Source organism: Calonectris borealis, chromosome 17 (genome assembly GCF_964195595.1).
Source record: "Calonectris borealis chromosome 17, bCalBor7.hap1.2, whole genome shotgun sequence".
NCBI lineage: Eukaryota > Metazoa > Chordata > Aves > Procellariiformes > Procellariidae > Calonectris > Calonectris borealis.
In genome coordinates this window covers 639,368-658,361 of record NC_134328.1, presented here as the reverse complement: position 1 = coordinate 658,361, position 18,994 = coordinate 639,368, and the positions used below count along the sequence as shown (strand labels likewise).

At 37.4% G+C, this 18,994-nt stretch overlaps 1 protein-coding gene across 4 annotated transcripts in view; it reads right to left on the bottom strand.

Moving 5' to 3' along the window:
• Positions 1-706: 706 nt before the first annotated feature.
• Positions 707-18,994, bottom strand: part of PHF20 (PHD finger protein 20) — a 71,845-nt gene continuing 53,557 nt past the window's right edge. For all 4 annotated transcript variants that reach the window (XM_075166180.1, XM_075166181.1, XM_075166179.1 and 1 more), the window contains 6 exons: positions 16,602-16,771; positions 10,940-11,039; positions 8,387-8,582; positions 5,108-5,507; positions 3,499-3,682; positions 707-1,892 (listed from right to left, as the gene is read on the bottom strand). In XM_075166180.1, the coding sequence (XP_075022281.1) occupies positions 1,750-1,892; positions 3,499-3,682; positions 5,108-5,507; positions 8,387-8,582; positions 10,940-11,039; positions 16,602-16,771 (1,193 nt within the window). In that variant the 3' untranslated portion in view covers positions 707-1,749. The remainder of the gene's footprint in view (positions 1,893-3,498; positions 3,683-5,107; positions 5,508-8,386; positions 8,583-10,939; positions 11,040-16,601; positions 16,772-18,994) is intronic.

Here is an 18,994-nt window from a genome sequence, read left to right as displayed (position 1 = left end):
TAAGCTTTATTCCGATTGTGTTACAGAAAAATAAGTTTACTTTCCTGCTGTACAGATGTTGTATTCACTATATACAAACTAGTACTATCAAACTGTGAGACAAACTATTTCCTGAAATGAGTCTTGGCACAAAAGCCTTAGTTACTACCTAGAGTAGCCTAATTATTTTGTTTTCTGAAGGAAATAAAATATTCACTGTGTAGATACCATTAACTCCTACAATAATATTGGATATTTCAAGTTTACATTATTCTTTGCAGTATATAAAGATTATAGATTCATAGCCGAAATTAATAATTTGTATGGGCCTTTCAATTACAACTGTGCTTACATTTTACCCTTTGGTGGTACCATCACACACAATGAAATCAAGGTAACAAACCCAGCTTTTTAAGGACACCCTCTCACTGCAAAAACAGCTTACCAATTTCCACAGCGAACTCAACTCAGCAAAGTTTGGGAAGGAAAACTAAAGTCACAGCCATTATTTATGGAGCTATGATCTGCAGCTGAAAGACTTGTAACATCTCAAATACTTACAATACACCAATGTTTCAAAAGGTACTGTATAATGTGACTTGAACATAAGCAGCATTTTCACCTTGCTCTCAAAGTAATACAAACCAGAAGACTAAAACTTAAGGTATAAAAAGGGACTTTGTGAACATACACCATTTAAGATAATAACCCACTCACTGTCTGCAAGGACAGTACCTCATGCATAGATCTTGAGGCTTTATTTACACAAATATAAAATAAACTGATTCCCAAAACCACACATTCATCGAGTAAGTCTTTACAATGAACACGTTCAGAGTATTGAAAAAAGTCTACATTTCAAAATATAACCGGAATGGCAAGTATTAACAAATGGGTAGAAAACTACATAACGTCCATTACAGACCTTGCAGAAGTCTGGAATTCCGAGCGCATCTCCAGTCTTTTCACGGCGGTATTTCATACTGCCGCAACCAGGGTGTCCCACTAGCACTGCTTCCGGAGGCACGGTATGGCCATACTTAAGAGCTCAAGAATGCACATAAACACAACGTTCATGGGTTTCCCCAGTACCAAGTCATGTGATAGGGACAGCATAAATATGGAAAACAATCATTTATTCTGAAAATAAGTGCAATCCACCTGTGACCTTCTGCTACATTATTTAACGTAATAGAAGTGGGGTTTAGGCCACTGTTACTTGCAAACCTCCACGTAACAGTTTGTAGTTAAGAGCTGGACATTCATACTTACTAAGTCGGAAAACTGTTATAACATTTCCTAATGATTAAATACTGTGTGCTATTATGCATAAACCAGAAGGAATAAAACATGACACAAGTCACTTAACTATGCAAAGTTATTTACAACCTCTGTCAACTAAACATTTTTGGCTCTTAGAACTCTGTTCTTCAGTGGCACAATTTTTAGTCAATTTAATTATGAAAGTCTACCATTTCAATGAGCAACTTGTAAGGAGTGAAAATTTAAGTATAATCTATCAACCAACACCCAACCTCTGAAGACAACAGTATGACCTCTTCCATATAATTTTAATTGCCTAATAAACCTGAAATTATGATGAGATAAAATAACCTTTTTGCTGTTCTTTGAACAGCACTTCTTCACAAATCCCTGAAGTCAATCTGCATCACATGCAATCAGCATGCTAATTTCATTTAAATATACAGAGCTGTTCACATCAGATGCTCCCACTTCGCACTCAGTAACAGTCTCCAACATTTTCTAGTCTCACGTTGAGCAGCACAGTGCAATCTGTTGCACTTTGCCTAGGTCCGTTATAAGCTGCTTTATACAATGTTTGAGTTGTGGGAGTCGAGCTAGCGGTTCTGGTGGTTCCAACTCTCCTGTATAATCCAGCCAACTCTCCAAAACTGCAAAGAAAAACAAAACCATCACTATTCCAGTTCTCAAATACACCACCTTAAGTCACAAAACAGGAATTCTTTAAATCTTTTGTGAATCTTGAGAGAGCGGTGGGCAATATTTTTGACATGTGGTATTTGAGAAATCAGAAAACCAGGCTCCTCACATCAATCTTTACAGAAAAAAAAGCAGATGTTCCTAGGAGAAAGCAGGGAAGGAAAACTCAGGACTAGATACTGTGAAATCTGATGCTAAACTTCCTCTGATCTGTATCAGTTCCAGAACAAGGACACTGCAGTACAGGAAGTTTATACCATCAGAATACCTTTAAGATCAGCATTAGATGCAACTACATGGTATTTTCACTGAAGATCCTAAAAGGATAGGACTATGCTAATGAAAGAATACAATTGACCAAGACAGAAAGAACTGGGTAACAGAAAAAGGGGATGAAATCCAAAAGCACAAAGAGCAGACTACTGCACCAAGAAAATTAATTCCTGCTTTAAAGCTTCTCAGCAGGAAACAAGAACCAGACTAACCAAAGACAACTCAGGCGACAATGTAATACAGCCACGAGAAAGGTGGTCACATTGAACTACGATGAGTTCAGGGGAGGGGGTAGTATCGCAGAAGGAGACTGAAACCTTGAAGGCAGAACACTTCTGTCAAGAGAAGCAGCAGTGGCCATTGCCACTAACTAGATTACAGGCTAGTTTAACCTAAGGGCAGTATCTGCTGAGGAACTAGTGGGCATTACCCAACTATTGACACCTCCAGCCTTGAAATAAGAAAATTCTGATCAGAGTAGCAATGCTCTGAACAGCCCTCCAGCTCAGCAGCAGATACAAAAAGCCTGACTTTTGTGAACTAGAACTTCTTCATTTATTAAATAGGCATTAGGATTACAGGCCTGATTGATCTTCATTACCTGAAACACTCCTTTAGTTGTTCAACTTTTCATTACCTTACTGAACTACAAAAAGAGGACTCTTACTCTGGCAAAGGTTAGATTCCCAATACCCTTGCAAGAAAAGCTGCTGCTATAATGACTACAACCAGTGGTCAGACTTAAAGATGTTAAGAAAAAGAACTATCCTGGATTCTTTAATGTAACACATGAAGGGTTTAGAAGTTTTCCATTACCAGGAAAACAAATTTCAAGAGACATTTAAGTAAAGAATTTGTAAAAGACAGGAAAAGATAAGAGCCTTGTGCACCAAAGAGGCCACCTAGAATAGGCTGAAACAGCCAGCAAGCCCCTGAAGAAGCAGGAAGCTCAGATACACCGAAGCATTACGGAAAAATGACAAAAACCTGAAAGCAAAGAGACATGGAAGATATTCCACTACATCATCTGATGCAAGTATTTAGAGGTGATCTAACTAGAACTTTTTCTATAAAATTCTGCTCAGTTTTAATTTGATCTTTGTTTTAAAATCGACCCGCCCAACATCAGCAGCATGTCTATTTTCTTTTAGTAAATGCAGTAAATCTGACAAAGCAACGCTCATCTCTTTGTAGGTCTGCAGAAGTAAAATTCAAGTTAACATGTTTGGAACAGGTAGTTCAGTTAAATATAGTTTATTTTTGAAATAGAAAAGTGTTACCTACCATCTAGCTCCTTCTCAATGAAATCCATTCTGTGTATGACTTCATCTTGCAGAGATTCCACATGAGCTAAAAGATTAAGCTGCCACTGCAGCTGCGAGTTCACAACTCCTTCTTTGCCTTTTTCCAGCAATTTCATTTCAATAGCTTCCTCTGGAGAGACTTTCTTAGAGACAGACTCTCTTACCTAGCAGAAATACATACATTAATATTTATTACAGTGAAATAGGATTGGTGAGCCAGACTGCCTGGGTCCTTACAGTTGTCCAAGCTAATTGCTCAACTAATCTTAGGCTAGTGGAGGACAGAGACACAGAGATCACACACAAATATTAAGGCCATTTGGGCAAGAGGATCTAAATACAGACGTGCTTTTGTAGGTATTTTGCTAAGACCTATTCTTTGCACTTCACAAGCATCTGATTTTCAAAAGGTAACATATATACACATAGCTAGCTCCCTGCCAACTTCCAACTGGAAGATACTGCACTTAATCTGTGCATCCTAGGGAACATTAAAGCCATTTTTAACGTGACAGTAATCAACTAAAAAGCAAATGATTTTGCAGTGAGAAGGGATTTTTCCTGAAGGAATCTATCTCAATGCTACTAAAACTTTCATTGAAGCATCTAGGAAAAAAAACCATTACCACCACTTATAAAACTTGACTACGCTGTCAGCAGTGTTGATTCTACTCCCCTACTTTTTTCATCATTCTGATGAAATACAACAGAATTTAGAAAAAGGCTCCTAAAAGACTGAAGAACTGAAATATATGCCTTTCTGGGAAACATAAAGCAATCTCAATTGGTTTGATAGAGAAGTTAAAAAGAACATAAATTACAGTTTACATATGCATGAAACAAAAGCTTAACAACCTTTTAATCTAAAAAAGGGAGGTCGGTATTTCCCAGAGGCTTTCTAACATTTGTCAGGCCGTATTTCACATGACTTGGCACTAACTAATCAAAGCAAAATTTTTGCATTGGGGTGTAGAAAGAAAGGCCTCTGATAGACCTGATAGAGCTGAAAATGAGAACCAAGAGTTGAAAAGATAAAACTAGAGTCCTCCAGTAGGAAAAAGACACAGGACTATTGAATAGTGATCATTCTTAAAAAATCAGTTCAGGCTATTTCTTCCCCCTCCCACGAAATGCCTGAAGAACCTGGAATCAATTTAGTTAATGTAATTATTAAAAGAAACATGGGAACAAGAGGGAAATAACTAAAAGCTGGAATACCAGTGTATTTGGTAGTATCATACATGCTTGCCCTGTTCTCTCTCTATCCTGTTGCTAGCGTTTATTCTTACATTTAGCACACATAAAAGTAAGAAGCAATGAACAGTGGGCCATAATGCATGTTCCACAGACTGTGCAGATGATCTAAGGTCCAGAAGTCCTCTTCAACTTAGATTTTTTTTTATTATTATTTGAAATGGAGGAGTTGATCACGTCTATCATTTTAATTCATATTAGCAACTTAAATTTAACAGTATAGGAAAAAGCTAAACACAAATAGACAAGCTAAATACTATTACAGAGGATTGAGTTTTGCACTTTGCCAGGCAAACACATCCTCTATGCAGAGAGGGTTATTTTAATAACAATACCTTAGAGTAATTGTGTTTGGATTCATTTTCCATCTTGCATATTTCTCGGTCCAGATTCCAGCCAAATCTCTCTGACAGGGCATCATCCCCATTTTCCCTTATTCTATTCACTTCATCATCCACGGCTGAACCTCTCGTCTCCACAACCAATCTCTGCTCTATCGCAGGGTAGTAGGCCCGAGGCTTCTGGTAACAGTGTTCACTCGTAATGTAAGATTCCTCCACAGAAGGAATGGTTGAGGGTTTCTCAACCATCCCATTCCAAGTTCTATAACTTGCCGTCTCCTCTTTGCAACAGTCTTCCTCAAGGTGAATGATGTGTTTTGTATGAATTTTTTCATCCACTGTAATGTGCTTCCATGGATGGCACCACAACTTTAAGTCAGGATGTTCTTTATTTCTGTTCAAACATAAGTAAAACATCCACCAAACTTAAACTTCAAAATGACTGAGCAAACTATCCTATTATGTAAAGAAATTAAGTAAGAATACTTGAAGTACTGCCTGCTTTAGTCACCGTAATCAGTAAAAAAATACCCAAATATTCTGAAATAATATAATTTAACTGACCTCAGTTGTGTATCTTCCTACAGTGTTCTGTTAGGTTCACTATTTTCATTTCTATAACATGGTATATAAGCCAAGTGTTGGCATTAAGAAAAAAAAAATGAAGAGTACGTTTCAAATAGATACATGTAACTCTTCACCAATGTTGCCCTTGGAGGAGCATTTTGCTTCAATATTTGCAACTTATTAACAGCATAAACTCATTTTCTCTGGGATATTTTTAGTAGTATTTTAAATAGGTAAGTCAAGTACACTGAAGTTAAACTAAGATTTTAACAATTTTAAACCCCAATAAAACAAAAAGACCCCCTCAAACCACTCAGTATCAAACTTTAGCATGTAGTTCCCCAAAATAAACTTTAAAATTCAATCCATCGATATTTTATAACCCTCTAATAACAACAACAACTGGGGACTTGGGGTGGTGGTGGTGTAGAACTTCTTTATTATTCCCTTTGAAACTTTAACCTTCCTTTAAATCCCAAGATGCTGAGCAAACTCTGCTGCCTGGTACACCAACATGCCATAGTCCCCCCACCTGCTTCTTATAAAAATTCTGATTTTAATTGTTTTCAAATTGACTAATACATTATTTATTCCAGCAGCAGGGACAACTATAGGTATCAGATTCTTACACGGGTATGACAAACGAACAAAAAATTGTAACTCAGCATTGTAACTGATACTATTCTTCCACATGTCTGTCAGGCATTAAAACAGCAGGAAAAAGGAGAGCAAAGCAGAATCAATCTGCTTATCTTCAAAGGGTAGGCAGCTTATCTGCAACAATGCAGCAGAAACAAATCCTGACCCTGAAGCACCTGCATTCAACTGAATGGAAAGGAGGGGGTCTGCTTCAAAACCCCACTCTATGCTTCCTTGCAAACAAAGGTAGATAGAATTACGCCATTAAACGGATCCAGCTTTTCCAGCTGTTAGCCAAACCACTCAACAAAACATGACCATTTTACTTCCAAAGTAACTGCTTTCTAATCTCTTCTACAGTAGCTAAGGTTTCTTCAGTGTCCGTCAGAGGAAACTGCAGTTAACACAACTGCCAAGGACTTGCTCAGACCGCTTTATACAAGCGCCTCTACCTCCAGGGACTGCGTGTCTATAATATCCTTGGTGAGCAATCCTGAAGGCTCACCTACAAAAGTGAAAGCCAAGTGTTCATTTACCAAAGCTTTCTATTCCAGCTCCACTGATACGCTACACCTAAAGGCACTATTTTGCTCAGCAAAAAGGGATAACTTTACAGAAGACAGAAAATCGAAAGATGATGCACCAGCTACATAAGGATGAAAATTCGAATGCTTAATATTTGAGCAACCTTTTAACTATTGCCTTCTGGCTCTCCCTCCCATTGCACCAAAGCTGTCAACGTCACCTCTGATCCTTTGCCACCTCTTGAAATACTGAGCAACACTCTCCTATTAATTTCAGGCAGCTGTGAAATCATCTCCTCCCCCCTAGATAGTAGATCTGCATTGACAATATAATCGTTCTTCTAATTCAGCAATTTTTAAAATCCTTTGTGATTTATGTAATAAAGAAAAACAGGGGCTATAGCTTTTAACAAGATGGTCCTAACAGGACCATACCTCATCTTTAATTAAACCAGGTCATCACCCCAACTTCAAGATGGGAGAGAAAAGGAACAAAGTCTGTAACAAGCATCACATATTTGCCCAGTGCTCCATACCTTAGTGCTATGCAAATCTCAATTTACTCTACAATTGGAAAGTCATAATCTAAAGTCTTGCTAATGTAAGAAAAGGCCTAAGGAGTGGTCTTACAATATTTATGTTCCACCCTCTCCAAAGAGGAAAGAGATTACTTATAGATCTGACTAAAGGATATCATAGTGGAAAAGCAAAACCTTATGTTAAAATTGCTACTCTTTTGCTTTAAGCATTATTCCACTGTTCAAGCATTTCAGGTACTGCCAGTGGCCCTACTGCATCACCACAGATTAAATTTGAGGGAAAAAGTTCTAAAGAACACTGGAAACACTAAAAGCTTTGCTTTCCAAATAGCTGCTGCTGTGCAATTTATCAACTAATAAATTATAAATATGGAATTCAATCAATTTAAAACTGCTGGATTTGAGTTAGAAAAAGATTTTTCTGTCATCAGAACCCAAGGATGACTTTAAACAGGAAAGGATGCAGAAAACGTGATTTCTACAGTGATTACAGAATGTGTTATTTTTTCATATATATCTGTAATAATCTTTGCATAGAAAGGAATGGCTACAGGTTGCTGAAGGTGCAACTGCTCTCCCACTACAACAGAGCAATGTATTATGCCAAACAAAAAGATTTTATTTCTGCTGGTAAAGCTATGATTTAGAATTATTGAAATGGAGAAGGCAAGTGTTACAAGAACGCTGCCATAGGTTATATGCCTATCCTCTTCTTGCTCCTTAAATCTATTCAGGTGCTTTAGGAGAAGCTGTTATTAGTTTTCTCCCTCTTCCCTTCATACTCTCCCAACCCTTCTATACACAGTCAATTTAGACTCCTCAATACACTTAAATAGTTTTTAAACAGCCAAGTCCTTTCCCAAGATCACATTAGCAATTCAAACTATGTTGTTATATATCCACAAAGAAGCACAAGAATAAGTCTGCATTTCTAGTTATTTTTCTACTATTTGAAATCTAATTCACATTGAGAACATGCCGACTGATACTTAAATACTGCTTACTGTAATATGCTCATCTTCAGCTGCAGTCCATGCAGTACTTCTATCACTCTCTGTACATCGCCAAGAAGTTGGTGAGTGGCTACTATCTTCTTGGCATTCTGGTGGGAATAATTTTCTTCCAAAAATGCTAAGCCATGCATGTGACCATTACTTAACCACTCCTTCTCATACCAGTACTTTAAGCTGGATCTCTGACCTAAAGCAACAGTAATGAGTGTGTTAAAATGAAGCATTAACTATGGCATGTTAACATTACTGGTCGTAATTCCGATTATCTCAAAGTCTTGCGACAGCTTATTTTTCTTATCAACAGTACCAATAAAGATCCTATGATAGCAGACAAAACCCTGAAGACGTGAAGAACTTGTGAAGTGGGAAGTGAGATGATAACCTCAGTCAGAAAACTCTGCACAACTGTAAAAGCATTCAGATCCCAAATTCCATCAAAGGACATCCACAACAGGTAATTGCAGCTGATGCACAGAGAAAAGTGTATTTTTAGCAGGGTATCACACTGTCTAGTAACCATGGTTATAACTAAATCTACAGTTTGAATACAGCTCTCTGCAGACAGAAAAACGCAGCAAAAGGCAGTGAACTTCCCTTCTCCAGTGGTCTTGTTTTTAAGCATCATACATGTATCAGTACATATTAGGTATGGCCAGAACCACTTTAGAGACATTCCTGACATACCTGTATTAACCCCTACACATTTTTGTGTTAGAGAAGCTACCACCTGTGACAGAAAATGAAGTTCTGTCCACAAGAACAAAATTGTCAACTTTAGAACTCCATGGTCATCTTAACCACACTGAGATTATCCAGCTGAAGCCCATCCATTCCTTTCTTTACTTAGCGATGGACTCGGAGACAAGAAGTACTCTCTTTCTAGGTGTATCAGCTTAAGAGAAGACACAAGACAATATCCAACAATGTATGCTCTCTATGGCCTGAATGAATCTGTCACATCATAAGCATCTTGATAATGTTTAAGCAACGGTAAATATTAACAAATCTCTTAAAAATCCCACTTGACTCAAAAAAAGCTGCCTAAAATGACAGTTGGTACAGTTTTTTGGCATAATTACACTAAACTTGCTTTTATTTCCAATAATATGAATGGTATTGTTACAAGTCCCAGCACTAAACTGGCGAAAGCTCCTAAATAAGAGTTTGCTGAATGGCCATGCCCAGTTTTAAAAGCAACTTCTTTCCAGATTCATAAAGCCTATTTAGCTCATTTCAAGCCAACAGCAGATTCACTGAAGTTGAGAAGCCACTTTTGCAGTCAAAAAGTTGGATATGTTTTCCTTTTCCAAGACAGAGATAAAAATTAAGCCCAAATAAAAAAAAGTAAGTTTCAGGACCTTCAAAGCAATAGTTAATGAAAATAATTAAACTAATGAAGCTAATGAAGTGTTAGTTGTAATCAGTTTTTACTAAAAAGCATTCTGATAAAGTTTCTTACTAAACACAAATAGTTCAAGTGTGATGATACAACTTCAGTTTGCATGTGTACTTTAGTTAAGTTTAAATAATTAGTTTAAAACTAACTCAAATTGACACAAATCAAAGCAAAATATCTTGAAAATAGAGGGTTAAAATCCTGGATGCAAGATACTGTAAAAAAAATTAAATAAGTGTTAAACTATTTTACTACTTAGATAACTGAATGTAAGCATAGCATGTCTTCCTTGCTATGAGTACGAACAACATTAATATACAAACTACACAAATCAATGAGTTAAGCTACCAAAGACTTGGTAGTTTTAAATAGCCAAAAAAAAAAAGCAGAAATCACGATCCAAATATGTATATACACCAAAAAGGTCTTGTGATTAGGCAAACAGAGATCCCATTTTCTCATAATTTATGAACATGGACTCAAGCCCGAACCTCATCCATTTCCATATTCAGCAAGGCTTTACAATTCATAGAGTAGGAAGTCAGAAAAGATCCACGTAAGTGTAATTTTACCTGCTGCATAAGATGGACTAACACATTTTAAAATACATAGTTAGGAGTACAGAACATATTGCTTAATCAACTCTGACTGCATTACCCAAGATAATTTATATTTGTACTTATATACATAGATTGCAAGTGCCTTTCCGTAACAAGCACTAGCACATCACGGCTGTTGAGAACCAGCGAGCCTCTTGCTGACTTATTTTAAAGAATGCGTAAGCCTGGTCTTGTTGGAGGAAAGCTGCAATCACATCCCGTACGATGTGCCCATGCGGAGTTTTTGCTTAAGTTTCCTGAGTGCCTTCCATAGCCAGACAGTACAATCCTTATTACTGGCAAATATGACAGATGTTCATCACAGTTAAAACATTCATTTCCATTCCTGTGCAGCTGTAATTCCACAATATTGACTCATGTACATTCACATAAAATAAATTTTCTGTATTTATAACTGAACTCAATCTCCTATAATGACAGACACAGCTAGGGGAGCAAAAAAGTTTAATCTTTGCAATATATATATAAACTAATAAAGTTACTGTATATATATATAAAAGGCGGCTCTGTAACCTTAAATTTCTGTACCTGGAGGATCTTGGCAAAAATAGCAGGTATATTTCTCAGGTACATTATCTTCCAGTAAACCCATACAGACTCCATGCTGCCAGCATAGACACTCTTCACACTGTTTGAAGTCAAGAAGTGCACATCAACAGAAGTGAAGCCTACAGGAGCTCAGTAAGATTACCTCAATTAAGAAACATCATCTACATATCTTAAGACAAAAAGGTGTATTAATACCCACCCCCCTCTTCCAGCTACAAGCAAATACACTGAAGAATCAGACCACAATAAGGTTTCAACCCTTCCCACACATTTTTCACATGGATTTCTGGAGAATGACAACAATTATGAAATGGAAACAGAGATCCTGAAAGGTGCAAAAATGTTCCCTTTGGAGATGAAAATCTTTCACAAGATGCATGCACACATAATCAGGACAGAAAACAGTAAACAATCAAGCTTTCTTTAGCAAAATATATCAAGTCTTCTGAATTAAGAGGCTTCCCCCTCAAACAGTAAATCACATTCAATTATAAAATCCAAGGGATTAGTCACATAGGACTAGCCAATATTATGCTTTACTGATACTTTATCTCTAACATTTTATCTATTTCAAAGGTAGCTCTACTAATATAAAACTAAAGCGCAGATGTGGTTGTACTAGCTTTAAAAACTTCTGACATCCTTCCAAGTGTGAGCAATCATATTGGCAAAGACTGAATATAATTTGGCCTGACTTTTTTAGTGCAGTTATACTATTTAAAATGCAATCACTGTACTTAAAGCCATACAGTTTTAGAGCAGGAAAAACTATATCCACACGTTCTGTTTCAGTCACTTCCCCCCCCACACACACTTCAACAAGCAGACAAATCTTCAACAGTAGCCTGAAGACCACTGAAACATGGGACAAAACCCTACATAAGAATATCAAGTCAATTTTGATTTGAAACTGTGGTGTCAGTTCAGAATTACAATTTTCACAAGCAGTGAGACAATAGATCATAACCTCTATTCCTCAGAGCACAAGCCAAAAGCTTAATGCAGAGATCTCATCAATACTGGCAAAGGTTTTCAAAATGAGCTAACACAAACAGCAACTGCAAGCAGTCTTAGATGCTGCTCTTCACTGACCTACAAAGATGCCAACTTGATAAACATCTCATCTGTGTTGAACACCATTTACACCAGTTTTATTAACGCTCTTCTTATCTGCTGCCTTTCCTCAAGCTAGAAGAGACAGAGAGGGACTACCAGTTTTTGAATACATCGTTGTATTAAATTAGTGGTCTAGGTGTGGAGGAAATAGAAGCACTGGGAACAGAGAATGTAAAAGGTTAGAGAGAAACAGGTTTCCGAAAGGTGGGACTAACAATGTTTTGCCTTACAAAATGGGTAAACAGTCCTAAAGCAATAAGGAGATGTTTTCAAAAAGGGCTGAGAGACCATCGTCCTTTCACAAAGATGATTAGTAGGAGCCAGAAAAAGGTGTCCTAAAAGGAAGAAAACGGATTAAGAAAAATAGACTGCGTGCTAGAAAGAAAGGAGCTCCTGGACCTAGTTACACTTGCATCCTATAAATCATGCCATACGGCACAGAGCTACACTCAAGTGATTTTTCCAGGCAAATTTGCCCAGAACTCTAATGAAGCATCCCAACTTTTTTTATTTTACTCAACTGATATTTAAATATCCACCCCATCAGGACACAGGTCCTTCCTCTTATCTGCATGTTCTATTTCACAGCTTGGCTGGCCAGGCTACAGCCTATTGCTCCGGACACATGCCACACAGAAGCTACCCCTTGCCCAGGCAGTAGTAGGGAGATTCAAATAAAAGATTTTGAAGAGGAAAAACATGTAGAGTTGTGCAATAATATTTAAATCGAAGTTCAATTGTGAAAGAAATAAACGAACCCAATGGACATGTATTTAAAGCAGCTTTTCATCTACCAGAACAAAAATATCCCAAAAATATCCATTTACATCTACCACCTCCAAGGCCACCAAATCCAGCCCCAGAATTCTCTACATCACACACAAATTCACCAATGTTTATATATTGGTGTATAAAAACAAAAAGGAAGGGACAACAACATTTTGTCTGGACTTCTTTGGGCCCAAGCCTTACCCTACAAAGGGAGTCCTGTGCCTTCAGAAGTAACACATGGCAATGCTAAACTACTACTTTACACTGGCTCCATAAATGAAATCTAGTAACCTCCTTGCAAAGTTATAGTGACTGGAATGAAACAGCATTGACCAATGATACATTATTTTTTATATTTTTTTCCAGTTTTAACTTTTACTAACTGAGGCAGGTACTTACTTTAAATGCAAAACCGTATTTCTGTATCCTGGTGTAATGAATGGTATTCTTTATGCACAAATTGCTTGAGACAATTAATTTAAGGTGAGTTCAAGATAAAGGAAGAGTTTTTTGCAAAACCTCTAAGCTGAATTTTTTTGGGGTTTTATTACTAGTTTAAAGACCTAAATGGAACAAACTCTCAGTTTAACTGTATAAAAGTTTAATTAAACCTTAATGGTCCCCGATCATTCAGGAAAAATAAAGGTGCTACTTGTTTTTAAAATTAACATTTTTTCCTTATTATTTCTAAAGCTGGCACATTCATGGAAATGAGCAAAGTTCAAAGAGAAAATGCCTTGCCATTCTCCCTCTTGTAAGAAGGCACCGTATCCTGGGAGGAATGAACCTCCAGTCACATGCATGGAGAAACTGCCCTGGCTCCTAATTTTCATACCAAGTCAAGGCATATTGGCACACAGGCACATGCTCAAGCAAGTACCCCAAGTGTCAGCATATTTCAGTCGGATCTTGTCAGAGTAATAAGCAGGGGCAGAATAAACACCCCAGTGGAGACAAGTGCAAAGAATGACAATATTCTTCTAAAAACCCATACACTGAGCAAAACTACGTATCTTCAGGAAGAGAGGGCAAGTCTAAATGCAAGTTCTTTAGAGTAGACACTTCTAAATTCAAGTTCCCAAGTGTCAAATTAAAGTCTGAGTAGGAAATAGGGTCGAAATCTTTCCCTCATAAAGTTATGACAACTACACAGGATTCTCACTCTATAAAGTCAAAGGGAAGCGTCAATCTTGGCACTACACCTCTGAAAAGCTGAAAATAGGTTCCCCTCGTCATAATTCCATAGTTGTATAACATAGCATCTTTGCTTTGTATTAACGCTCTCTACCTAAAGAGCTAACTCAGGCATTTCCACATCAACAACAGAAGACCAGACTATTCAAAACATTTTCCCAAAAACAGGCTGACAGAAACGTATGGGGAGCACAGCATTTGGTACCTTATACAAACCATCTGCCTAACCCATCCCCAAAAGTCTTGTTACCAGCTCCTTGCTCCCCAATTCCTATTGCTTCAATAATGAATGCAGGTACTTACCATGCTATCCATCTGCATCTCTTTTCCAGAGAGAATAACCTGCTCTCCTAGACAATTCTTTTATAACACAGCTAAAGTGTTTAAAACTCAATACACTCAAAAAGACCCCAAACTAGTTCAACCTAGAAAACCAATCTCAGAAGCAGCCCACAAAACCTTACATGAAAGCTATCCATAGACTATGTCCTGAACTAGCTGACAGTTCTCTGCATTCTCCAATCACAGACTAGTGCTGAGCCTGCATTTGCCAGAAAACTATACTCCACACTGTATCTTTGTGTTTTTCATTGAGCCATCTCCTCAGAAGGCAGCCAGCCCCCTTTATTCCCAACTGTCAGACTCCTCTTCCTCCTGTACACTCAGATGCTATTTATATAATTTTGACCACTGCCCATCGCTGCACCCTTTCCTACTAATGCACAAGGTATCTTTCACCCTGCGTTGTCAGGATCCAACATTAATACAAAGGTGTCCATCAAAATGAAGCACTAAGAGAAAAAGTGTCACACCTTCCAGAGCAAATCTCCATAAAATAGTACGGAAGGCCAAAGAAAAATACCCAGTGAAGTTAGCTGTTAAACTCAACCATTGAGGACAAAAACCAAACTTAGCTGCGTTAGCTAAGTTGTAAAAAATTTTAAAATTAGGCTGTTGATGTTCAGAGCAAAAAAGGTGTTTCTACTGTCCTGCTGCAGAAGCCAGGAATTCTTCACACTACAATTTAAACAGTGCACCCCCTCTTCTCCTTAATAGGCTTCTACCTCCATTCAAGCAATAAAGTCCACCAAAAAATCATCAGCAGCTGTGAGGTAGGTATAGATCAGCTTCTGTCTTTCCTCCTAGTTCCAAACAGCAAAAAAGAAACACAATTCACAGTAACATGCCAGCAGCTATCCCAGTAAGGGGTCCCATAAAGTGGGATTCAAACCTCACAAAAATTAGCAACAGAATGCCTGGGAAAGCGAATTCAAAAGCTTCAGATGGGGGTGAGCTTCATGTGCCAGAAAAATATTTCTGAAGTCAGTGTCATGCCATATCCTTTCACAAAAAAACCAACCTTCTCAAAAGAATGCAGTAATTACCTTAAAATCTGCAATGAGCACAGCTGCCAAGCTATACTACTGTCACTTTGAACTGAGGTCCCACAACAAGCAAAAAGTTATCTAGACAGGAAGCGTGGGAGCCTCCTAAAAAAAAAAAAAGAAAGAAAGAAAGAAAAAGAAAAAACTAATTTCTTCAGAAGGGCAACTATGAAAAGCTTGTGATCCCACACTTAAGCCCCTGCGTATGCTTCTTCTAAGACTGAGGGGGAATTACCAAAGGGGACCATGCAGCTCATGTAAGAAGCAGTGGCAAAACGAACTAGAGTAAAAAATGCTGAAGTTTTTTAATTTATATGTTTGACTTCACTATCTGAAATTAATAGGAATTGGGTGGAATGGCTCAGAGCAGCTATGTGGGGAATGGTTTCCTGATAATTTATAAACATCGCAAAAAGTAAAAGTAAACAGCTACGGCAGTTCCAAAGAGGCTTTTATCAACAGTTTTAAGCAGGAGAGATACTACATACTGCTCTGGCTGGAAACAGTTTTCTGTTAGTTGCTTTAAAAAGAGTACATATATGGAGAACGGACAGATGGCCTTACACAGCTTAGGAACTCTGAATTTACAAACTACAGAAGAAGCTGCAGAATGGACAAATGCAGCTCTGCTTCGAAATAGAAGACTCAAGTCATGATTTTTTTTTTGTTCATCGTATCCAGAGGATGGTATGTTTAAGTCTGACTTCTTGCCAGGGCAGAGAAGTGGAAGGGTACCACCATCTCATGGCAATGTTCTGAACATGCTCAGAATTAGAGGGAAGCAGAAAAGCCAGATAAAAAGCCACTGATTTTAAATATGTATTCTCTAAACCTAGGAAGTGTTCTAATTTTTAGAAAAATGCAAATCCACAAGTGACAAGCCAACCATTAATGGCTTATATAGAATTGCCCCTCTTTCCCCACCTTCCTTTGGTTAAAAAAAAACCAAACTGATGATTTTTCACAAACTGTATCAAAAAGCAATGTTTTCTACCTATCATAGCAGTTGCTCACCCTGCTTAAAAAAGGGTTATCTTAAAAAATTTTATGATTTCAGAGGACAACAACAGTTTATTTCATGTACAGAACATACCTGTGCATATTTCTACAACAGCTTTTCCACTGACACCTTCCACTGTATTCACTGAAATGTGCAATCACCCTCCACTTCATACCTGAATCATGAAGTCATTTTCTTCTTTTACTTCACAAACACACCGAACAATCTCAAAATCACTTTCTTCAACTTCTTCATCAGGGTTCGTGGTTACATCAACATCCTGACTGCAGTCATCATCACTCCAAAGCAAGCTATCCATAGATGACTCACTCAGGGTGTCATCCTCTGTACAAAAAGTAGTTAGATAAAATCCTGATTAATTGCAAAAAGGTCAAATAACTCTCAAGATTTCATCCCGAGTATGCAGACATACGTTTCTAAAAGCATGAGTTCACCATGTAATTTAAGGAACATCACAATGTTACTACATTATGTAACCTTCAATAAACCTTCAATAAACAGTATTTTGAAGGTTACTACATAATGAAGTTTTATATTCTCATTAATAGCTCCTTCAAAATGCTCCAACTTAACAGCCTCTGTAATTAAAATTGTACTCTCAATATACAGTGCCTCAAACCAAAGGCACATAGTCTCTTTAGACAAGTATAATAAACAAAACTAGATTTATAAATTCAAATAGGATTCATACTACTTTCTGCAATTTGTATAGAACTGTGACTTGGTACTTTAAGTGCAGAGCTCCCAAGAAGAGATAAGAGGGTTCTTATCTCTTATAAACCATTCGATCTCACAAAGTAATGTCTCCATTACAGAAACATTCAGAGTCCAACACAGAATTTAATCCTGCTTCAGAAATGATTATTTTCATTTAGACTCCTGTTGAGGACACATTTATCAATTCAGGGGCAGTGCACTGCTCAAGGTATTCTTTAAGAATGCTCCCACGCTACTTAAAGCATTAATGGATCTCTGTGGGTTGAATAAAACTGCCAAGAAAATCTTTGTTGAACAATACGCTAAATTGAGATGCTTACCTCAATAACATTAATGCAATGTCTAAACCTTCCTTAGGGACAGGACAGGAGGGTCAGAGGGCGAAGATAAGGATTTTAATTACTTGGGAAATACTCTAATGAGCTGGAGGAGAGTGGAAGGTAAAAATTTTAGTCACTCTTAACTAGATTGTGGTCTCTCACCTATATTGGGTAGAACTATACTGATCACTTAGCCCCTAAAAAAAGACTGTAGAAACAGAAGAACCAGTCTGTGGTATAAACTAGATCTTTCAGAGAAACATCTGTTCTCAAATTTAAGGGGCTGAGAACCCAATGCATTAGTTAATTTCCATGTTTAAAAGTTTTACTCCACCTCTGAGATACGAGGCTCTTTCCTGAAGTACTCTGGAAGCAACAGGTTAAGCACGCTACACTGTCATTCTACACAAGAGTTTTACTATTACACCAGATCTTATTTATATAGGTACTGCTTTTATTGTTAGTACAAGTTCTGCAGATGCAAAAAGCAGCAAAGCAATTGTGAAAAGGATGAAGTAAAACTATTTCCAATACTTTTCACCACTTTCAATGTCTATGAACTGATCAAAAGAAGTCTGAGCAACTGATGGCCAAGTTACTAAACTGCGGGTACATTCTATGGTCGATACGCTCCAAAACCGCAACTGATCAGACTTGCAGTACATGTTTTAAGACATTACACTTCAGTAGCTTTTAATGTTTCCTCTTTTCTCTATATAATAAACTGAAGTTAATTTTTACATTTGGCCTAATACCAAACAATAAAACGGCTGTGTCAAAAAAAAAATTCAAATGGTCACCAACAGTGTATCTGTGCAACAAGGAATTTAAGGTTCCTGTACATAATCAAAGCGTCATACATTTCCCCATTTCCTTCAAATTTGTGAGCTTTAAGAATAACAGAAAGAACAAAATGTTTGTCTTCCTTTTTTATTGTACTGGCTTGTGACAGCAAATAGCAAGATGTACCAAGATATTAAAAATTATGAAAGCTGGAACACAGCAGCCACATTTTTATTAGCTCTGTTATGAAGTACTATGAAGACAGTAATAAAGTTAATCAAGAGCTTCGCATCATTGTGAAGCTCAGAAAGTAATTATAACCATGCATTATACTTTATCTACATGTAAGTACATGTAACTACACACAACCACATCCAGTGGTCTCTCAAATACAGCACACATACTGTATAAAACTTGCATAGCATCTATTTTTAACTCTGAGTTATTACTCTGAGGAAACCTTAGGAAATAGGAAAAATTTAATTACTGAAGTCTGAACATTGTTATTATAGAGTTAATACGGTGCTGCAAAAACGTGCGAAATGAGTTTGAGTTCTGAAATAAGGGCAACAATCTTAAAGCTTCTGTGAAGGCAGAGTCAAAGCAAAAAGCAGCAACATCAAGCCCTGGCAAATGAACTGGGTTCAACTTTTTCAGGCAGGGGAAAGGAAACACACACAGTCCTGTGTAAGAAGAGTCAAATTTACATCATGAGTACCAGCTTTTG